We start from the raw sequence: 21,014 nt of genomic DNA on the forward strand, positions 1-21,014 counted from the left end.
AACTACAATTGGCAAGAATTAAGTACTGGAAATGGCGAGGTCGCTGATGCCAACTACCTCTGAAACAAAATTGTGAAAAAGACCCCGCTAAGTGGAAAATAGCAACACATACTTTAAAGCACTTTTACTTTTGAAATCAAATACTGACAGAGCAAACATTGAGACTCTTATTTAGTTTTCCAAAGTAGTTATTGCATTGAAGTCATGATACAAAAAGAGCAGTGTTCCATTTCAAAACAAGGATTCCAATGAAAGTTTTACGTTTGCAGAGTTATCTTTGAACGCAAATGCTGTTACTTTCAGAAGCCAAAGGAAAACAGTATTTTTATACCATTCCAAAATCGTGAAACCAGCATGAAAACATCAAATAAAATAATCTATAAGAGTAATAAAAACTTTACAAAGTAGTAACTTGGCCCTCTTTTACCTTTCCCCTCTGCAATATAAAGTTGATGTGTACCCATTTTAAAAACTAGCAATGAGTGTTCGGTAGAACCCCTTTATCCTGAGATACATGATTAATCTGAAGCAGAAAAGGTGCACAAGAATAAAAAATAAATAACCGCTTATAGACTTGTAAAACAGATCTCATAAAGAGAGACAGAAAGTTATGCACAGTGCTTCCGATATAACCAGGAAGCGTCCTGGGCCACTTGCTCGCTTCATTTCCATTCAGTGTTTATTATCCCACCCTTGCTGTAAAGGCATTTAAGTGGCAGAGTTGCTGCTGAAGATAAAGTTATCTGAAATTGTTGTTTTCAGTTGTCTTTGTCGTGGTTCTGACCATTGCAAGTGTTGGGTCGGCGGACACAGAATTTGCGTGGGTGGTCTTTAAAGTCAAGGTAGTCCTGGACAAAGCGTGGGTGCTGCTCTATAAAATGATGAAGTTCATCTGGACAAAAAAAAGGTGAAGAGGAGGTCAAAGAGGTTGTCCTTGTATGATAACAACACCAATAGAAATGTACTTTTTCCCTTCCAAATAAGCCTTGTTTACCATATGTGATTTTCCCAGTGTCTGGACCATCGAGTTCCATAAACAACATTGATAATTCGACTTCTTTCACCCCCAACATTATTTCCAAAGTGGAGGCCAGTTCGTCTTCATGGACCTCGCCGCTGTCCTCGTTTTCATACATCTGCATGTTCGATGTGTGATCGTAGTTTAATGCAATACATTTTCAAAAAACACATACATAGAAAATCTGATTTTAAGGTAAACCTGCTTTTACCTTGAAAGCCAGCTTGAGGGTCTCCATTGACCTTGATGGTTGGTAAATGGTAGACAAGGCAATAACAAAGTGTCTGATGTCTATGTGTCCCTCTTCATCCTGGTCAAAATAAAACATCACTCACATAAGGCAGTATTGAGGGAACAAATTAGATCCTAAGATGAAAATATTATCAAGTTTTCTTGCTTTGCAATGGACAAAATTTTACATTATTTAAAGGGGGAATATTACGGAAAATGTACTTATGGTTTTTATATAATAGTGAAGTAAATCTTCATATATAATGTTTTTTTTGTGTGATTTCTAAACATTTCTAAAATGTCTGTTATCAGTACACCTAGGGAGCTGTTTTAAATTGAGGAAAAAATGCTTAACATGTCTCCTTTAATATAAAGATGTCAGCATTTAACATTTTAGAATCTCACCACTCAGCTTGCAGGTGATTTTTGTAATCTGCAAAATCTCCACTAGAGGGAGCGGGTCGCTTAGCAGCAAAAGATAACTAAACTAAAACAACAATAATAAAAAAACTAAGTTATATTACCTTTGTAATACTACTTTTTTACAGCTGTTGTATTGGATATCATTGTATTGGAGGTGTTGCATAATGTGCAAGTGATACTATATTATAATATTAGTTTCAGCTCATCATATATTTATTGTGTTTTACGCCTGTCGAAGAATAGCAACATGTATCAATCGCTAATCATTTACCTCATCAAAGAGGCTGCGAACTTGCTTGAGTGTATCTGTAACAGGCAGGTGAAGGAAGCATGCAAAGTCTTCTAAGGTCAGCTGATGTCTTTGCAGCTTCCTGGCTCTGCCGGCCTGCTCCTTCAGCAGGCTGTCTGTGGTCTTCAGTCTGTTGTTTCAAAGAGAATAAAAGTCCTTTATCAATTATCAGGCATTGGTTAGCAAGTGAAACCTCAGAGCCCTTTTTATTTACACTTCTTACAGTGACCCTTTTATCAAGGGGATACATTCCAGACCCATGCGCAATAGATGAAAACCCGTGGTATTGCGACTATTTAAAAAAACATTTATTTATTTTTGTATATTGTTTTACCCTACACACATGCTTTAAAACACAATATAGTGGCGTGGCCCCTACCATATGGCAGATTTTTAAGCAATCGGTTTCTTTTTTTTTTTTTTATGGGTTTTTAAAGTGTACAGACAAGGCTGAGTCAGGTGTACTGCAAGACAGTGGAGTTTTTTTAACTAACAGTAAGAAGAGGCAGAGACAGTCCCCAACTAATACTGTAGTCTCCAACAGTAGTAGTCTGTATGCTGTTTGTATGTGCTGTTGCTTTGTGTGTTAAAATAGCAGTTGTTTTGAAGGTTTACAATTACCGTAGCATCTATGCTAATTTCCCATTAGCACTTCAATTTCGTTAATGTGTTAGCGATAAGCTAGCTGACTTTTGTTGAGCGAGTGAAAAAAAAAGCCAACAGCTTCCAAGCAAGCCTGCTTTGACTTAACAGGCGCTAAGAAATACTTTTAAAAGTGTGTTACGTTTACGTGTTTTATGTAAACGTTTTTTATGTGATCTCCATATATCTCGGGTGAGTCTGGAACATATCTCCCACGATATTGCGTGGTAGCACGGTACTGAGAATAATTGCATTCTACTAATGCTCAGTTTTTATTTGGTGTGTTTCTCTTGTGCCACCAGGGGATGTCAGCGTCATCAACGATGCGCTACAGTTCTGTTCTGACGCCTATCCATTGCACACCCAGTCAATCTGCACTCACCCCAAGCGGCGCAACAGCTGATTGAACTCGAGCAGGCTGCTGGGGTTCTGGATGCGCAGGGGCCCCTGTGCAAAACTGATCTCCCGGTCCTCGAAGGACAGATCTGTGAGCGGCACCTCCAGCGCTCTGTCGGTGAAAGTCGGTGGAAGGTAATCAAAAACCTGCACGTGCTTTTAAAACGCACAGCATGCATGTAAATATGTACTCACTTGGCCATGATTTTTCTGACGTTGTTGGCAAAAAGTGTTGGGTTTTCCTTCTCCTCGTGAGAGGGAGTATAAACTGGCAAGAACTGGAAACAGAGAATGTCAGCTGAGTAAACATGTCACGATCCACTGCGTTGTAATCAAAAATTCTCACCTCTATCTCAATGCTGTTGTGAGGTTGACACAGAGTGAGCCATAGGATCTTGAACCTGGGAGAAAGTGAATGTGCTTTTATCGATACATGCGTCCAGAAAAACGTGATCAAACAATACGGTGGACACGAGAGAGAAAAGCTGGTCCGTCAGTGAAACTATGTCACACAAACAGCAGGAAGTAGAAGTTGTGTGTGTACTGTGGTTTGTTGTGGTTGTTTGTGTTGGTGTGTGCCACTCACGCTCCGGGCCCTTGCCACGTCCATGAAATTGTATCCTGCGGAAGGGAAGTGGAGAAAGGAAATGACAAACATGGACACACTTATATTTGAAGGCCATAACAGAAAACTGTGTTGCTTTTGTGCACAACTGGGGTTTTAATGGTATGAGAGTAGGTTAGGGTGGAGGGCAGAGGGTTCACATTCATCTCCGGTTACAGTGAGGGGCCCACCGCGGACTCAGTTTGGTTAAAATGAACATGCTTGCGCGTAAAAAAAAAAAAAGTTGAAATCGTAAAAGTCACACTAAAAATGTACAGAACAGGTTTTTTTATCAGAACTAAAATATTCATATTTGCGACAAAATCTAGTAAGATTTGAAAGAAGTGAACAAATAAGATAAATAAGCAGTGAAATGAACTTGTTGAACTAATTGGGTGAATCAGGCAGTGGTGAATTTGTGGAAGGTAAGCAGAGCTGCATTGAGTTTGTTTGGATGCACAGCTTGGCATTCGATTCTGATAAGCAGCACTTAATTGATTGCTCGGTGAAGTTGTCGACGCGGTGGAGGTGCGGGAGTGGGCGGGGTTTATGTCTTTGGCAATGTGTCCTTCACTTGACTCAATTTCGACTGATTTAAGTGTCATCTACGCACAGGGTTTTTCATGAGAAAGTAAACAGTACACTGCGCTACCTTTGGCTTGGATAAAAGTTATTCATTTCTGCTATATTGTGGACGCAGAAGTAAGAGGGAATGCGCCCGCAGCTCGGGTGGTTGAGATGTTGACACAAGTCTCGGCTGAAACTCAGTATATCAATCACAAGGTACCCACACAATTATAAGAAATACAGGTACATGCGAAAAACTAATACAGTGGTGCCTTGTGTTACGAGTTTACTGTGTTCCGTGACCATGCTCGTAACTCAAAACACTCATCTTAGAACATCTTTCCCCACGGTAATGAATGAAAATTTGAATTCTCCGTTCCAGCCCCCGAAAAAAACATTTAAATGTTTTTTTAAATAAGGGACATAGCACTCTATAATATTTAAATTTATAAAAACAATATCATTAAATGAGTGTAAAGAATTAAACAGTGCATGCATGATGATTATTTAATTGAGGCAGTATAACAGTCATGCAGACACAAACGAGAAACGCAATAAACGGCAGTAATATTTGACATTTTCGCAGAGGATAAAGAATACATGTCAGTATTATTTTATGGTCTGTCTACATGTGTCGTTGATCCATTTGTGTTCAAATATCCATTGGTTCAAGCGTTATAACACTGCCACACAGATGCTATTCATTAGCCCGCCTATGTCGTTTCCCATTATGTTTTAGCATTAAGCTAGAGGACTTAAGGCAAAGTTCAGTGGTCGTTTTAAATACACAATATGCAATTGTTTCAACTGGGAGTGGCATTAAACAGCTTGATGACTCTTTTTGAAGAATTGTTCACCGTATGCCAAACTGCTGCTGTTTTTGAAGTGAGTTGAGGTCACTGCCACCATACAGTGCTTGTATCTCAAATTTTTGCAAGTCAAAAGATAAAATTATCTGCAAAAAAAAAAAAAAGAAAAACAACAACTACTCATAAGTCAGGTCACTCTTATCAAGGCACCACTGAACTAAATATGCATACATGTGTTTAACACCTAACAATAGTGATTGAGATCATAAAGATTGAGAAATTTCTCGGGAATCTGCTGGGTAGTATCTAATGTATGTTTCATGTGGGAAGAGGTCCATTGAGAGATGTGACACATGAGTGTGTGTGTATTCGTCAGAGAGATGGCTAAAGAAAGAAAGGGCAGGATGAAATATCATCCGAGCAGAACATGAAGTCATTCAACAAAAGAGGAACATGTACATGTAACGTGAGGGAACCCATTACATCACGTTTGTGTTTGCGTGTAAATTTGTGTATTGTTGTCAGGAGGGTGCCAAAAGTACTGTTAATGCTGTGTTTACCAGCTTGTTTCGGTACCGCAGAACTGCTGGTTGCACTGGAAGTGCTGGAATGAAAGCACCTGGGCAAGCAGAGAGGATAAGAGGAAATGAGTCAGCTTTGCTGTGAGCCGCCACGATCTGACTATGCGCCGCCACGATCTGACTATGCGAACAGCACGCAGACTGAACACAGTGCGAACAATATACACAATAGAAATAGACCAATGGAATTACAGACTGGAATAAATGGGGATTAGATAGCGCAGGAGGGGACAGTGGCTGACAGCAAAATACGGTTGGACACGGGAAGTGAGGGGATTACAATATAAACTCATAAATCAACGATGTGCCACACTGTTTTTGTTGAGGTGACCTCAAGTAACGCACGGGTGTTCAGTAAAATTACTACCTGGTATTTATTGTTTTGTCGAGAGCAAAAATGAATTCAGATCTGAAGGCAGTAATAAATATATGAGGCCCATATATGGAAAATTGAATTTGTATTGTTTGCATAGAATAGTTGGGTTAGTGGAGTGCCTGCACACTCATCAAGTGTGAAATTATACGACCAGTGTTGTGTCATCTCCCCATTTCTGCATTTTTTTTCTGTGAGCAAGCCGTTCTAAACTTCCGTCCCACTGTTTTCCACAACAGTGCGGCTAATTGGGTGAATCAGGCAGTGGTGAATTTGTGGAAGGTAAGCAGAGCTGCATTGAGTTTGTTTGGATGCACAGCTTGGCATTCGATTCTGATAAGCAGCACTTAATTGATTGCTCGGTGGAGGTGCGGGAGTGGGCGGGGTTTATGTCTTTGGCAATGTGTCCTGTACACAGAAAAGTGTATGAGCTGCTGCCTCCGTGACATTCCATTGACATTATTGCTTTCACTATCATTTGAAATAATATTTCCTAGTGAGGGTCAAATATGGTTCGCAGCCTGATGAAGGGTAAAAGATAGATAAATTCAATTGTACATACCCGCCTTGAATAAGATGAGGCTTGACCTGTTGGTACACGTGCCCTCTGGAAATATCATGATCTAGATCGAAAAAGAAATGCAGATTTTTCACATGAAAGTAATAAGTGTAAAGTCAAATGGATCTGTTACCTGAGGCCACGCCCCTCCAGAGTGCGCTCTCCTCTTGATCTCCTCAACAGTTTGTTTCCTAGAGTCCTGGTCTATGCGGAATACAAATACTGGTCTGATGTACCTGATCAAGGCTGGTTGGACAAAAAAAATTATTGGAAGTAAATGTCGAGCATTTTGAAGCACTTTGAAGTGCTGGACAGAAGTTAGGTCAAGCATGTTACTCACTGCCCCAGACGGGAATACTGCCACTCTCCAATTTGGTAACTATGGAGCACATGGTGCAGGTGACTGGGATGGCGTCAAAGTATGTGGAGTGTGGTGCCACGGTGATGATGGGGGCCTCGGAGGGCGCCACCCGTTGGCCTTTCACCTTAATCCAATGGAAACCCCCACAAAACCACATGGCCCGCATGATGACACGTAAGGAAAGGTCTACGCAACTGTAAAGAACATGACAGGCAAGTACAGTAGATCATGCAGAATTCAGTCATGTTCATCAAAAACATGTCAATGAAACACAATGCAGGAAAATAGTCCTGCTTGTGATGACATTACAGTAGTGTTAAAAAAAACGGTGGATGTACAGTATGTGTTTTTGTGTAAGCTCTATTAATATCGGACACTTTCAGACTTTTACTCAAGTAATACTCCACAAGGTGACTTCTCCCAAAGTTATTTTCTGTTTCAATATTTGTACTTTTACTCAAGTATCACGTTCAGGTACTTTATACGAGACTGCGTATGACCTGTGTTCTTTAGGTTTTGTGCATGATCATACTCTTTCACTGTTTCGGGATTCCCCCGTGACCCTTTAAAGGCCGACAGGTACATGTTACTGTGGGTTGTGTTTTGTTTCAGAGTGAAAGAATGACATTAAGTGTATTTCTTTTTCAGGTGGAACATCAAAAATATTATTGAAATATATATATATATGCACGCACCTTCTCCACCATGACTGCGGCTCAACAACATACTTGGAGCGTCCCAGCGAGGCTGCGAAGGCGAAGGGCCACGCCAGCAGCATGAGGAAGGACACCAAGAGCAGTCGCACTGGAAACACCGTAACAGACATCAGTCCAATCTAGAGAACGGAAGAGACATTACGTAACTATAAATGGAACAAATTACACTCGGGCAGTCACGCAGTACATCATTTGTGGCAGAAAGCCACTTTGACATTCTTGAGTATCCCTAGGATACACACATCCTATTAGGCCATTTAAAAGGGAAACAGCTAACTCCCAATTGAATCCCCACTGACAGTCACGCTTTGTTCCAGGGCCAGTGTTTTAATGGGTTAATGCGCACGCTAATTAACTCTGGAAATACAGAAACAATACATAAGGGAAATAAGGATTTGATTTGGTTAGATGTACACATTCCTTTAACATGGCACATTAATATAGTTTAGTAGTACTCTACAACGTAACGGTCTTATTTTTTAATACCAATTACATGTACTATTTGCATTACAAATCGGCAATACAGCAACGTAGCGAATCTCAGCGCTGGCTTTCCTGCGTGCAATTTGCATGTTCTTTCTTTGTACCATTTCATGTAATGTAAGCAGAATAATGGGGGGGAAAACATGCAGTGCTGTTTTATACCTGCTGTTCAATACCTCAATGACACTGAAAACTGAGCCTTCAATCAAATCCAATTCAAATTTAAAAACAAAAAGAAAACTTTATATGTCCCACGAGGGCAATTAAAGACACACAGAGCAAACAGTGGAAACACTGCAACAAAAGACAAGAAAAACTGTCAACACATTAAGTCAGTAATGAGTTAGGCAGTTGTTTAAAATGCTAAAATGATGAATTAAAATCCCATTAGTCTGTTTTTGTACTTGTACTGAAATACATTAATAATTTAATTCAAGAGAATGTAAAGAATTAAACAGTTTTTGTCACATTTTTTGCTTTAGTTCAATGGACATTGTGCTGCTCCTTCAGGTGTGCACACCTTGGCCACTGGGGGGCACTACCTACAGACAAACGGATCTACTATATATGGAGACCGTCCCCACTAACCTGGAGATATATCGTTCATTTTCAGAGGATAAAAAAAAATATGCCTGTAATTATGTTCAAATATCTGTTGCACAACGCAACATCAATGCTATTCATTAGCCTGGAGTGGCAATAAACAGCTTGAATTGCTCTCTATATGCCAAAGGTAAAAAGGTTAGGTAATAGTGCACAATAATACTAAATCAAAATCCAGCAATTGATAGCATCTGACGGCCTTTGTTATCTTACTACCTTCAGTTGGAATAATTTAGATCAATGAATAATTTAGGTGAAAGTGGTGAAAAATGAGATGAAACGTTATGCAAGGAGAAAGCCACCCGCTGGTCATCTGGTACAAGTAACGTGAAGGTCAGTTGGTGCAGAAATGAGGATGACAAGTCAGCTGACTTGAATGACTTTCTTTTGGCACGTGGCGCTCGTGTGAACTCGCAGGGTCACGCTGGTCAAGGTCCCGGCCATGTAAATTCACACTGTGACATTTTAAACCCCTTCCCCCCTTTGTCCCGACCTCTCTTCCATTTCTTCTTCCATGCGGGCCATCCCTTGTCGACCTTCCGGCCCGCTTTGCAGTAATTTCCCATCTCGGAGGCGTTTCCCTCCAATTCATCCATCAGTCAATCCCACTCTCATCATGTCTGTGTGCTCCCCATCTGCGCCTTCATTTATTATGCCTCGCTGGCTTCAACTGTCTTTCTCCTACTTTGCGTTGATGTGCATTTTGTCAACTCTCTGGGGAATTATAGCTTACCCTTCACATCCCTTCCTCCTCTCTCTCGCTCTCTCTCTCTCTCTCTCTCTGAAGAAGCCCAGGTGCACGCTGCAGGCCTGCATTAATAAATAAACAGTGGTGAGGCTGATTTATGATGCTCTAACTCTTCCTCCAGCCTCCCTGCCCCCACTTGGGTCTGACGCATCAACAGAGCTTAACAAATCCATCTGGGAGGATCCTCTGACATTTTCTCAGGAGGGGGTATGACAACGAAGGCAGAGGGGAGCAGTTTTCTAGTGTTTTATGAAGGTGCCACTTCATCCAACAACAATGACAGCGACACTCCTTCACAATCATGTAACTGGCCCTAAAAGGCTTTTTTTTCCATGTTCAAAGACAATATTTAAAGCAATGCATACCCAAACAAATGTACTGTGTCTGTAGTGCACTGGCTAATTCAGATTACGGTACTACTATAGTGTTAAAAAAAAAACTGAGAATCCGTAGTCTGTAAGCACTAATGCATGGCTACAATTAAATAATTGCTTACACTGAGAATAAAGATTAAGCATTACAATCAAGTTGTACAGTATGTCAAAATATTGACGTTATCAAGTTAGGATGAAGAATGTAAACAAAGATACATGTTTTCGGAAATTACTGCACATTAGATAATGTTACATCTTGATATTTTTATAAAAACTCTTTTTTTTGCATTTACTCATGACCAGTTTGTTTTATACAATTCAAAAAAAGTTGACTGTAACAATCAAAGTGACGATTTGTGTAACAATCAAAGTCCCTTTCTAATATATTGAACATTATTTTCTTTCATTGCTTACTTTCATTTGTTAAAGCTTTTTAATATATCTCCTTGTGTGGTAATGGTCTTTTCACATGAATACCCACATAAAAATACTGCACCCAAAATCATTCGTATTTTAGTATATTAGAAGTGAACTATTTTTTTCTGTAAAATATATTTTCTAACACTTTTCCAACCTTTTCAAGAAATTCGACCTATTATATAAAACCCAGTGAGAACGTAAAACAATTTCTCCAGCCAAGGTGAAAGTGTGTTGAATAAAATGACAAAATAAAATATTAAAATACATCCACAAGTAGTAAACACACACACATACAATACATTTTGTTTGTACATGCCACGGCAATATAATGTTACAACATACAGTATTTCAGCCAGTCCTGACAGCTTGACATTCCTCCATTCGGCGTATAAAAACATGTTAGCCAGCTGCTTCAGAGCCAAATACCAGTGCAAACACGGGACACATACTTTTACCTCCGTACACACAGTAGAGACACAGGAGAGAAATTTGATCGGGATTTCTAACAATTAAGGAACTCACTCTGATGATTTCATTTGGATTCCATACGTGGAATGCCGAATGGTGAAGTTTACCAACTCCTCCTTTTCTAACTTTGCAGGAACAGTTTGGGGAAGGCCCTTTTCAGTTGTTGTTTTCTACTTAGTGCACAAAGTACTTAAAGGCATGGTTGGATGAGTATTTGGTGGAAGGAGTTGACAACCTTATCACACAAAAATCTTTCAGATTAATTAACTACAAGAGAATGAGAGGAGAAAGTATCTTGAGTTCAAAATCATTGACGTTTGCCAGCTGACTTTTGGGCTAAAGGTACACCACGGCGTATATGGACAAATGTATTCACACTCATATTCACACTTAAGGACAATAGTCTTCAATGAACAACACATATGTTTTTAGGAATGCCACAGTCGAGATTCTAACCAAGAACCTTACAACTGTAAAACAAGTGTGCGCTGCACATGTTTTGTATGTCCTGTAATGGGATCAAATTAAGAAAATCTGATGTCCCCTGGAGGGATTTCCTCTGCAGTTGTTGCAGGAACAGGTTAAGGCATGTGTGTTAAGAAAACAGTAGATCTGGCAATCGAGGTCACGGCCCACCTGAATTTGGCAACAGATAGCAGATATTCATCTCAGGACACCCAAGAATGCTTAACGGGGAATTATGCTGCTTCTTCTGATAGGTGATAAAAGGTTGCCTCCAGTCTGTGGCCATCACAGCTCCAGCAAAATGTCTCGTTGTGTTTTGTTTGTGAGTTGGAGTTGGCAGCCATGACAGGATGTTCACTGCTAAGAAACGTGTGACTCAGCGCAAACGAGCTCTACTGTCTGCCTAGTGTCTGTTTCCTGACCTGCCTGCTCTATACGCCTGCTTACAACAAAGTACCAGTGGTAAAAAAAAAAAAAAATTTGCATCATCATACAAAAGTTAATCGTGTTTGCTGTTTTTTTTTTTTTTTTAAACATTTTATTATTATTACGTTTTACAGTAGTTGCTCGGTAAGAGTGAGAAGTAAGAGTTGCCTTCACATGCACATCACGTCGTCATCATTCATCAAGTTATTTCAACAGGACTTGAGTGTTTTATTGTTGATCTTCATCAACATCTTAATAATAACAGTGGTTCTTCTTATTTTCTTATCTTATGTTTCCACTATTAAATCCATCCATTTTTCATAGCACTTCGATTGGTCACCAATCAAACCATTCTCAGCTATGGACATTTTAAGAGTGTTCAATGAACCTAGCATGCCTGTTTTTGGCATGTGGGAGGAAGTCGAAGTACCCGTAAAATAAAAAAAGAACTGTACTGTTAGTACATGCAAACCCGGCACAGGAGGGCCCGAATTGACCTTGGTGGTATGCTAAAGAAGCACTGCATAAGAACTTTCAGTTGTATTTAACTTTTAACTTTAATACATTTTCAAATAATCTTTAAGAACTGTTTGTTTTTTAACATGTATTTCAGTACACTTTTTGTTATACATTCTAAATGAATCACTGTTACAGTAAAAAAAATAAAAAATAATCCTATATTTAAGCGAAGTATTAATGTTCAAGCTGTGCATGTTAAAGCGGCTTACAACAATATTATAAATATACTTTTTAAGTAAAAACCTGTCTCATTTTTTTAAATTAACAATTACACCTACTAAGCTACTTTATTTAACTGTTCGTCATGATCGTGATGGCTAAGTTTTTTTTTTAGGCGGTACTTGGTGTAAAAATGTTGAGAACCACTACCGCGAATGGATTGTGTTTGGCTTTGGAGGTGCCACAGTTGCTTTAAAGCCCAAGGCACGGAGATGTTTGTTTTTGTAAAACACTCACATGTCTTAAGTGGAAAAACACCTCACCAACACACCAGACAGCAGCAGTGGGGAAGTGGGAAGCAGACCGTCTTCAGCTTATATTACTGTACTGGTCTACTGCTGTCATCTGGCACAAACACAACTGTTTACAAGCGCCTGCAAACAGCAATGGATAAATGGCAATGATAAGCGCCCAATAAAGACATTCCATTACGGAGAAACACGCAGAATTCAGGAAGAGAAATTTAAGCTATCACATGCACAAAAACATTGTTTATGGCCAGAAAAGCAAGGAAAACTCAATTGTCTCAGTGGAAACTTAATGGGGGAAAATAACAGCGCCAACAATAAGGTTGTTTTTACTGAGTGTTTGTGCTTGGCATGTTTTTGGGCGGAATGAAAGCAGGCAGGCACCTCCAGACCCTGAGGCTGTAGCAAAAAAAACATGCTGCACTGACAAACTTGGGAGTATCGTGTTTCTGGAGAAAGTTTACTAAGGAACCAATAAGGAAGCAAAGTGTTTAAAAAAAAGAAAAAAGAAGAAAAATCAAGACCGATGGTCAAGGAGAAAATTAAAGTATTGATTGATTGACTGGAGATTGTTTTATTGGTCTGCGAAATGAGAACAGAAGCAGAATCCATCCATCACCGAGAGCGAATCCATCGACCTATAAAGCTGATTGACGAGGATGCATTTTAAAGCGTCGGCTCGGCTACAGCTATGCTAGGTTTAGGGACGGAAGCACAGCTCTTCATCAGTAGGCGAATCCTGCGAGGCTTCAGGTTCACGTTTGCTTCACCGGTAGAAGCAATGTCTCGTAAGGCCTTAAACATAATGACCTTTTGGCCTCGACTTTAATCCAGTTATACCTTTCATCAACTATTGCTACAATTGCACCATTTTGTCAGGTAGGAGCTGTCCCAACAACGAGGCTAAGTTGCAGCAAGCGCTTACAAAGTTGTGCATAACAAGGTTGAGCAATTTGCAGGAACTTGTGTATAACAAACAGTATGATGGGTTCACAGTGTTTTAGCATGGCTTAAATATTTGTTTTGATGTGGTTGCTGTGGTATACAGTAGATACAAGAAGTCTACACACTGTCTACACGTTCGAATGCCAAGCTTTAGTAAAATATATTTTAAAAAATTTGACCTAATTCGACATTTCAAAACTTTTTCCACTTCAATGTAAACAAGGACATGTACAACTCAATTGAGAAATAAAATCTAATCTTTTCGAGAGGTGAAGTAAAACCAAACGGATAATGTGGTTGCACTAATGTGCACACCCTCTTATAACTGGGGATGTGGCTCCACTCACATTCAACTCATGTTAAATGGTAGTCAGCACATAACTGCCACCATTTAAAGTGCCTCCGATTAACCCCTAATAAGGTTGAGTTGTTCTAGTAGGCTTTTCCTGACATTTCTCCAGTCACATCTTGCACCACAAGCCAGAGTCCACAGCATCCGAGGTATCTCATTGGTTAAAGGTTTAACAGTCAGAAAAAGGGTACAAAGGAATTTCCAAATAGTGCAGATACCATGTGGTCCTAATATTATGTCAACCTTGCCTTAGTACTGTGCAGAAATGTCATACAGTACAGGTCGTGGAAGTACAATTTACAGTGTTACCCCAATATTTTCGGGGGATAGGGACTGAGCCCTGCCACAAATAATTGATCCACCCCCTAAAAAGCCAGTAGATGCCGCAAGATGGTGGCAAAGCACTATTTTTTTTTTGTCTAAATGAAGATCCTCAACACAGTTTAACATAGTTCCTTGGGACCAAGATTTCACAAGATGGTTGCAAAGCACGCCGTTTGTTCAAATGAAGCGCCTCAAGTCCAACAAATTAAGCACCATGATGTCGGCGACAAAGTGCTACTTTTGTCTAAATGAAGCCCCTCAATTCACTTCAACGTAGTTCCTTGGCACCAATACACACAAAAACATAAGAGATGTTTTTCTGTGAATAACATAGGATAAGTTGCCTCCCCCCCCAAAAAATGGAAAACGTTACTAGCACATATTAGTATTGACCTTAAGATGAAGAACGAGAATATTGAATACGTCTTCAAAACCTCATCGTAAACTTCCCATGCAGTGATGAAATAAACACACAGCATTATAGGAACAAATAGTACCTTACCTTTATTTTGTCTGCCAGGCTGAATTTTAATGTATGCACGAAAGGGTTCCTGCCCCATCTGGAGGGGCGACCGCCCGACGAGTTCATTGCTGCCCGCGCAAACCAAAAAAAGTCAACAAATAGCGTCGCAAATGTTGTTGTATCTGTCTCTAAAGTTGTTTCTTTGGGGCTGTGCGTGAGGCGTGTCAACGTCTCACGTTCTTTGCTCGGTGAGTTGAGTGCGACCGTGCGATGCTCGGGCAGCGGTCAGCTCCTGTTACAACAAGCTCACGACATTGCGCACGTGCACTTCCGGTTCAGGAGTTTAAACGCAAACGTTGCTAACGTCGACTTTGATCCTTCTGTTTCCATACGTTGCTATCTTGACACGTTTGTCATACGTTGTGTAGTAATTCAAAGCAATGACTTTGATATATTTTAATAGTTTTTCTAATCGCCTGTTGAATTCGTAAATTTGCTCTTTTACACATAAATTAACAGTCCAAGATCCCCAATTTTTTGAGTGGCAAGATCTATAAATCTTGCATTGTCGATCTAATGCAATGCAAATATTCCAGATTGTATTTTTTAGCCATTTTTAATGATATTTTAGCTATTACCATATCAATAAACAACCACAAAAAAATAATTTATTTGAGAGCAAACTTAAAAATTCAGCAGGGGATCAAATTATGATTTCCCCCCTCTTCACTGACACGTGTTACTTCTTTTGTATACTGTACTGTATATGAACCTAATTGGAAAATCATCTGAGCAGGTTTGCTCAGTTTGTTGCCAAATACATTTTAGACCTACCACTTGTACCCCGGGCCTCCATTTTGTTTTGCACTTTGTCAAGATGCCTGTGTGCCCCACTTTGAAAGCTTTTTTTAAATTGTGTTAAAGTGTGGTCAGGGAAAAAAACTACTACGTAGAAACTCGGGGGATAAAAAAAAAAACAAAAAAAGTGGTTACTACAAATACAACTGCTTATGTGTAGCAAAGACTTTGCCTCCCCCGTGTGGAGAAAACATGAACAACAGAATTTAAAAGCCCTCTTTGCTCTTTCTTTTGAACTCAAAATCCGAATAGCTGTTTTTGCAAAAGCCAGACATGGCAATATTTTTTTCATAAATGCAAACCAAACATCTATCCATTTAATTTTTATACAGGTTGTCCTCTTGTGGGTCACGTGTGACCTGGAGCCTATCAATTGCAGGGTACATATAGACACACAACCACTCAGTTTCTATGGACAATTTAGTCTTCAATTAGCATAACATATATGTTTTTGGAATGTGGAAGGGAATCCTGTGTATCAAGGTTCGAATCCTAAACCTCAGGCACACATGCTGCCCTGAAAGCCAAACAGTTCCTCTTCAATATGTGGCTATTTGCAAACAAGATGAAAATAGTATCAAAGTTAGTCAAGCAAAACATTTTATTGTTGTAGCAAAATGTCACTTTTCATAACTGTTTACCGTGACACATTTCAGCCTTGTCTCTGCTTATGTCTCGGATTGGTCTTGCAGAAGACAAACAAGCGGCCCCTTCGCCGCACGAAGAAACAGTCTTTGCAGCGTCTTCTCAGGGCAGACTTTGTTTTCATCCCATCAGCGGGCTGGATGGAGGGAAGATGCCGACATTGTCCCAGCAAGGACGGTCCGCACGCAGCAGGCTGGATGCCGCTGACGCTGGCTGATGATGGAAGGCGAGGTGCTGCGCTGAGGCTGTACAGACATCGATAGGAAGCAACTGCGGGTAAATAGTTCCAAGTTAACCGATTCATCTGGGCCACCTGCCGGGTGAAGGATACAGCCAGGTGCTGCAAGAAGTGAGAGGCCATTCGGTCAAGACCTAAAGTAATGAGAAGGAACAGCCCATAAAAAAAAGATGAAAAAGATTTCCATAGTGTAATACAATAAACTATTTATATAGGCAATTTTAAACAAATTTCAGTGGTGCTGTAAAACACATTGCCTGCGAATGGCGAAAAATCTGAGTAATCGACACCCCTAATTTTACAGCCTGATGGAAAGAGCACAAAAAACGCATCTATAGTGGTGCCTTGACTTACGAGTTTAACCTGCTCTGTGAGCAAGCTCGTAACACAAGACACTTAAATCTCAAATCATATTTACCGATTTAACTAAATGGAAATGCCATGGCAGGCATCTCTCCCACCACCGCATTGGGCTCGTGTTCACGCCTTGGCCACCAGGAGGCAGTATAACACAGACAGACTGACGAAGCTGCAGAAATATGTTGTATTCCGAGGAGGATGCATGTATTGCTGCACCATATGTGATCAATTCAAAACGTCAATGCTATTCGTTGAACACCTCCCCGCCATAAATACAAACAAATAAAAGACAAGCACGGCGGTAACTGAGCTTAACTGTCTTTTTGAGCGGCGTGACGAGTCACGACGTAATATATCATTGTGATCTGTTCGTAACCTCGAAGCAGTTCCGTCCTAAGTCAGAGGCCGTTTTTGATGCAGGTGTACCCAATGAAGTCGCCGATAATAATAATTTTAGTCTACGACTCGCTTGCGGTATTTCAACGCCATAAACCAGCTATATTATCATTTCTCCGCGGGGTACTATCAAATCAAATAACAAGGAAATACCTTAAAGTCGCTCGTCGTGAATTTAAACAGGGTGAGAGGCCCTAGAATTTGGGTTTTGATCGTCACGACACAACCGCGATGCAGGGTCAAATCAGTATACAGCTATTTCCGGTATGCAATAACTTACTTTTGGCCTGAGTTTTGTCTCGCAGAGAGTTTACTCGTCAATTAATAGTTTAAAACGAAATTATAACAATTTGTTATGGATGTTATCCCCGATAAAATCCAAATATATTGCAAATTAAACTATGTGATTGTGAAATACGTTTTGTTTGAAGCCGAGCTATATACCTGTAAGACAGAATTCGGAGCTTTAACATCTTGCGGCATATACCGCAAAGCAGTCTGGGTAGGCAACTCGCTGCAAACATGGCGGCCGCTGTCACTAGAGTCTTGTCCTTCAGTAAATATCTTAAGGTGTTTGTTTCTCCTTTGAGGCTTTCTGTTGTGCCTGCACACCGTTACAGCGTGGAGGTTTCCACTACTGGCGAGCCCATCACACACACTGGACAGGTACGTTTACTAGAGATTAGTTTTATTGTGTATGTCATCTTGAGTAGTTAGCAAGAATCTGTGCGTTGACTGCGCTATTGGTTATCAAACGACATCTACCTTTCCCAAATTGTTGTAATTTAATAAATTTGTTTTGTTCGTAGGTTTTTGATGCAAAAGACCCAAGGAGGGCCAGATTTGTTGGCAGACAGAAAGAGGTAAGAGTCCTACTTGGCGAGTAATGGAATATTCTAACACATATAAAGTAAATGTTTAAGTACGTTTTGCACAACTTGCTATTCTCTTACAACGGGCTTAGTGGCAAAATTCACAACAGGAGTCGCAGCCATATTTATATCATAACACTAACAATTGACCAACAGTACGTCAAAGGAGAAGTTCTCAGAAGGAAGTGGTCCCTTAGCTTCGAGCATCAGCAAGTTGCAACAAACATTACAAAGACACTGGAAGAGTCACAGAAAGGCATAGAAGTGGACGTCTTTACAAATGTTCATGGATCAAACACCTGTTGTAAATGTTGCTCCTTAGTAGAGAACAGCACTGGCACATTTTACAATTGGACATGTGCATTCAAAAGGTTAGAGTTCAAATTAAGTTTAAATTGTCAAATTTCACCTGAAAGTTGAATATCCCTAACTTTTAGTAAGTAGTGTATGGCCTCTATTCTATATAAAATCATGTCAGTTAATAGAAATTTAAGATCACAACGACTTTCTGAACACTCTCTAGTGTCGCCTGCTCCGTTCTCGTTATGTACAATGCTGTACCTTCATGTTTTTCACAAGGTAATTATCATATATTGACAACATTTGTTTCCTTATCACCTAGTCACCTAAGTCCATTTAATGTCAAACTTCATGATTTACAAGAATGATCCAAAGCTTATGAAATGCAAACAACTATGCAATCAAGATGAAAGTATAGTCTCTGGGAAAAGTGTCAGATATTTAAAAAAAAAAAATAATAATAATAATTTTAATGGTAGAAATGTCTTTAGGTTACTAATAACTGGGGCATCAAGTTAGTGGCTGAGGAGAGTGTGACTGACGTCGAGGCCCATGTGGTGTCCTGTGATGGTGGCGGTGGAGCACTCGGTCACCCAAAAGTCTACATCAACTTGGTAAGAAACTGCACTACTGTGAACAGTTAAAGATTTTTTGTTGTCAATGTCCTTTTTATTTTAATTTTTTTTTTTAAATTGTGATTCATATCTATGTACCATCAGTCAAAACGTTTTGTTGAAATCTTTCACTCTGAAGATCCTAAATATGATTATGATATAAGATTATCTGTGCATTAAAACCAGATGAATGTCTGCTTTCTCTACATTTACCTACTGGCCATTATTTACATCACCAAATATGGTGCTTACTCTTGTGTCATTTTATGATGAACACAAGGGAAGTGTGAGCGTGGGCTGCAACCATTTCTCTGAATAAATTACACAACTTTTATTGATGGCCCTGGAAGAAATTTTTCTTTTAAAATAACCGCAGAGGATAATGGAACGGATCGATGTGAGTATTCGTGCCAGAGAGTCTGGTCTTGTATTTTTCCATTCAGGTCTACGGTGGGATGCACAAACACTTCACCAATTAACGTATACACTAATTTGCATTGGTCCATTGAGCTAGCTACACGGTTAGCACTTTTTTAATAGTTATGTGCATTTACATGTCGTATGTAACATTAAATGTATAGTAATAGTGTCAAACGCAGGGCTCCATAAAATGCAACCATCCAAACCATGAAGCTACTAATTATCATTTTGGATCTCTTTCTAGGATAAAGATACTAAAGTGGGCACATGTGGCTACTGTGGATTACAGTTCAAGCAGAAGCATCATCACTGAATCCATCCCTGTCCCTTTGCTTCACTGTATAACTTGCAATATTGGTTAATAAATTATAATCTACGTACCAGACGGTGTGTTTGTTCTTTTGAAGCCTGGCAGTATGGAAATCCATTCGAGCATTAATTCCATCGCCTTGATATCCAGTTAAGAAGTCGATATACTCGTACGCTGTTTGTCCTCTCTAGTAAAGACAATTCAGCGCACTCGTAGAACCACTATCGTACGAATGTTTTTTTTTTTTTAAATATTTTTATTTTTTCCCACGACTGTATGACATTTCCTGTCCACTGTTAGACAAGTTTATGTTACTAGTGAGGTCAAATGACAAATGGACATTTTGGTGATACGAGTCGTGTCCAGGAGGCTTCTAATATGTGACACAGGTCTACCAGTTGGGCCTAGTACTATTACATTACATTATAGCGTAGTAGTTTACTCATAAGGTTTAATTGTGTACTAAAAGTCGCACTAGTGGGCAAAAAATAAATAAATAAATAAACTATATATATATATATATATATATATGTTACCACTACGAAAGTTGTTTTACTAGTTCAACAAAGTACCAGGTTGTTTTTTTTTTTTTTTCTTTCGGGCATATACACATAGGGTGACCACTTTAGGGTGCTATTTAGCTCGCATTCTTGTTGGTTTTATATGGGAGCAACCATTATCCAATGGTTCTATATAGCATCAACTGGTGCTATATTTGAATATGAATCTTAATGTTGTCTAAAGAACGCTGTGATACCATGGGTGCTATCTAGAACAATTACCTTTCAAAAGAACCGCTCATGAATCCCTAAAGGGCCACAGTGGTGTACAATGCTGCTATAAAGAACAGGGTTGCTAGTTAAAACATTTCTAAGAATAATCCATTTACTATAGTTGACCACAAGGTGTCAGCATTGTACGATTTGTGTGTTTCAAAAGCAGTTCTGTGCGCCAGTGTTTCTCAACCTTGATCGAGCCAAGGCACTCATTTTACATTCTAAAAATCTCACAGCACACCACCAAACAAAAATGTCTCCAAAAGTAAATGATGCTCTTGTCTTAATTTGCTCACAAATTTCGTGTGAATTCACGGCCTGTTGTTGTACTAGTATGAAGCCATGCGTCTCATTCTGTATTATGAACGGCAACAGGTGGATACACAGGTTTATTTTGCCTTCTGACATCTAATGGAAAAACATTGTTCTGACTGTTCCTCTACGGCACTGGCATAGATAAATGAACAAAGATGTATTTGTAATATTTTTTTTTTCCAACAAAGTGAAGTGGATCATTTCCCTCAGCACATCTAATGAGTTCTCACATAGTTTTGCCACAGTACCCTGGTTAGGAATCACTGCTGTGCAGTATATCAGAT

General features: G+C 39.6%; 3 protein-coding genes across 6 annotated transcripts; 1 reads left to right on the plus strand and 2 right to left on the minus strand.

Moving 5' to 3' along the window:
* Positions 1-109: 109 nt before the first annotated feature.
* lpcat1 (lysophosphatidylcholine acyltransferase 1) lies at positions 110-14,938 on the minus strand. Of its 3 annotated transcripts, none has more exons than XM_061760274.1 (14): positions 14,666-14,932; positions 7,549-7,657; positions 6,833-7,047; positions 6,626-6,738; positions 6,496-6,556; positions 5,540-5,598; positions 3,586-3,620; positions 3,346-3,400; positions 3,195-3,277; positions 2,986-3,111; positions 1,944-2,091; positions 1,230-1,328; positions 995-1,136; positions 110-892 (listed from the first exon to the last, which is right to left on the minus strand). In XM_061760274.1, the coding sequence occupies exons 1-14, from the start codon at positions 14,721-14,723 to the stop codon at positions 759-761; spliced, it is 1,437 nt and encodes a 478-aa protein (XP_061616258.1). In that variant the 5' UTR covers positions 14,724-14,932; the 3' UTR covers positions 110-758. The 3 variants fall into 3 exon arrangements, with proteins under 3 accessions (XP_061616258.1, XP_061616256.1, XP_061616259.1); XM_061760272.1 differs by having other exon boundaries at positions 7,549-7,688; XM_061760275.1 differs by lacking the exon at positions 995-1,136 and having other exon boundaries at positions 7,549-7,688; positions 14,666-14,938.
* Positions 14,939-16,067: 1,129 nt separating this feature from the next.
* On the minus strand, positions 16,068-17,410 carry mrpl36 (mitochondrial ribosomal protein L36). 2 transcript variants are annotated; one of them, XM_061760278.1, is made up of 3 exons: positions 16,786-17,249; positions 16,461-16,501; positions 16,068-16,374 (listed from the first exon to the last, which is right to left on the minus strand). In XM_061760278.1, exons 1-3 carry the CDS (start codon positions 16,834-16,836, stop codon positions 16,137-16,139), a joined length of 330 nt encoding a protein of 109 aa, XP_061616262.1. In that variant the 5' UTR covers positions 16,837-17,249; the 3' UTR covers positions 16,068-16,136. The 2 variants fall into 2 exon arrangements, with proteins under 2 accessions (XP_061616262.1, XP_061616261.1); XM_061760277.1 differs by lacking the exon at positions 16,786-17,249 and adding an exon at positions 17,277-17,410 and having other exon boundaries at positions 16,068-16,501.
* Positions 17,411-17,605: 195 nt separating this feature from the next.
* Positions 17,606-19,714, plus strand: ndufs6 (NADH:ubiquinone oxidoreductase subunit S6). The gene is made up of 4 exons (XM_061760276.1): positions 17,606-17,789; positions 17,933-17,986; positions 18,787-18,909; positions 19,574-19,714. The coding sequence occupies exons 1-4, from the start codon at positions 17,646-17,648 to the stop codon at positions 19,640-19,642; spliced, it is 390 nt and encodes a 129-aa protein (XP_061616260.1). The 5' UTR covers positions 17,606-17,645; the 3' UTR covers positions 19,643-19,714.
* Positions 19,715-21,014: the final 1,300 nt, after the last annotated feature.

The sequence above is a fragment of the Phyllopteryx taeniolatus genome, chromosome 21 (assembly GCF_024500385.1).
Source record: "Phyllopteryx taeniolatus isolate TA_2022b chromosome 21, UOR_Ptae_1.2, whole genome shotgun sequence".
Classification (NCBI taxonomy): Eukaryota; Metazoa; Chordata; class Actinopteri; order Syngnathiformes; family Syngnathidae; genus Phyllopteryx; species Phyllopteryx taeniolatus.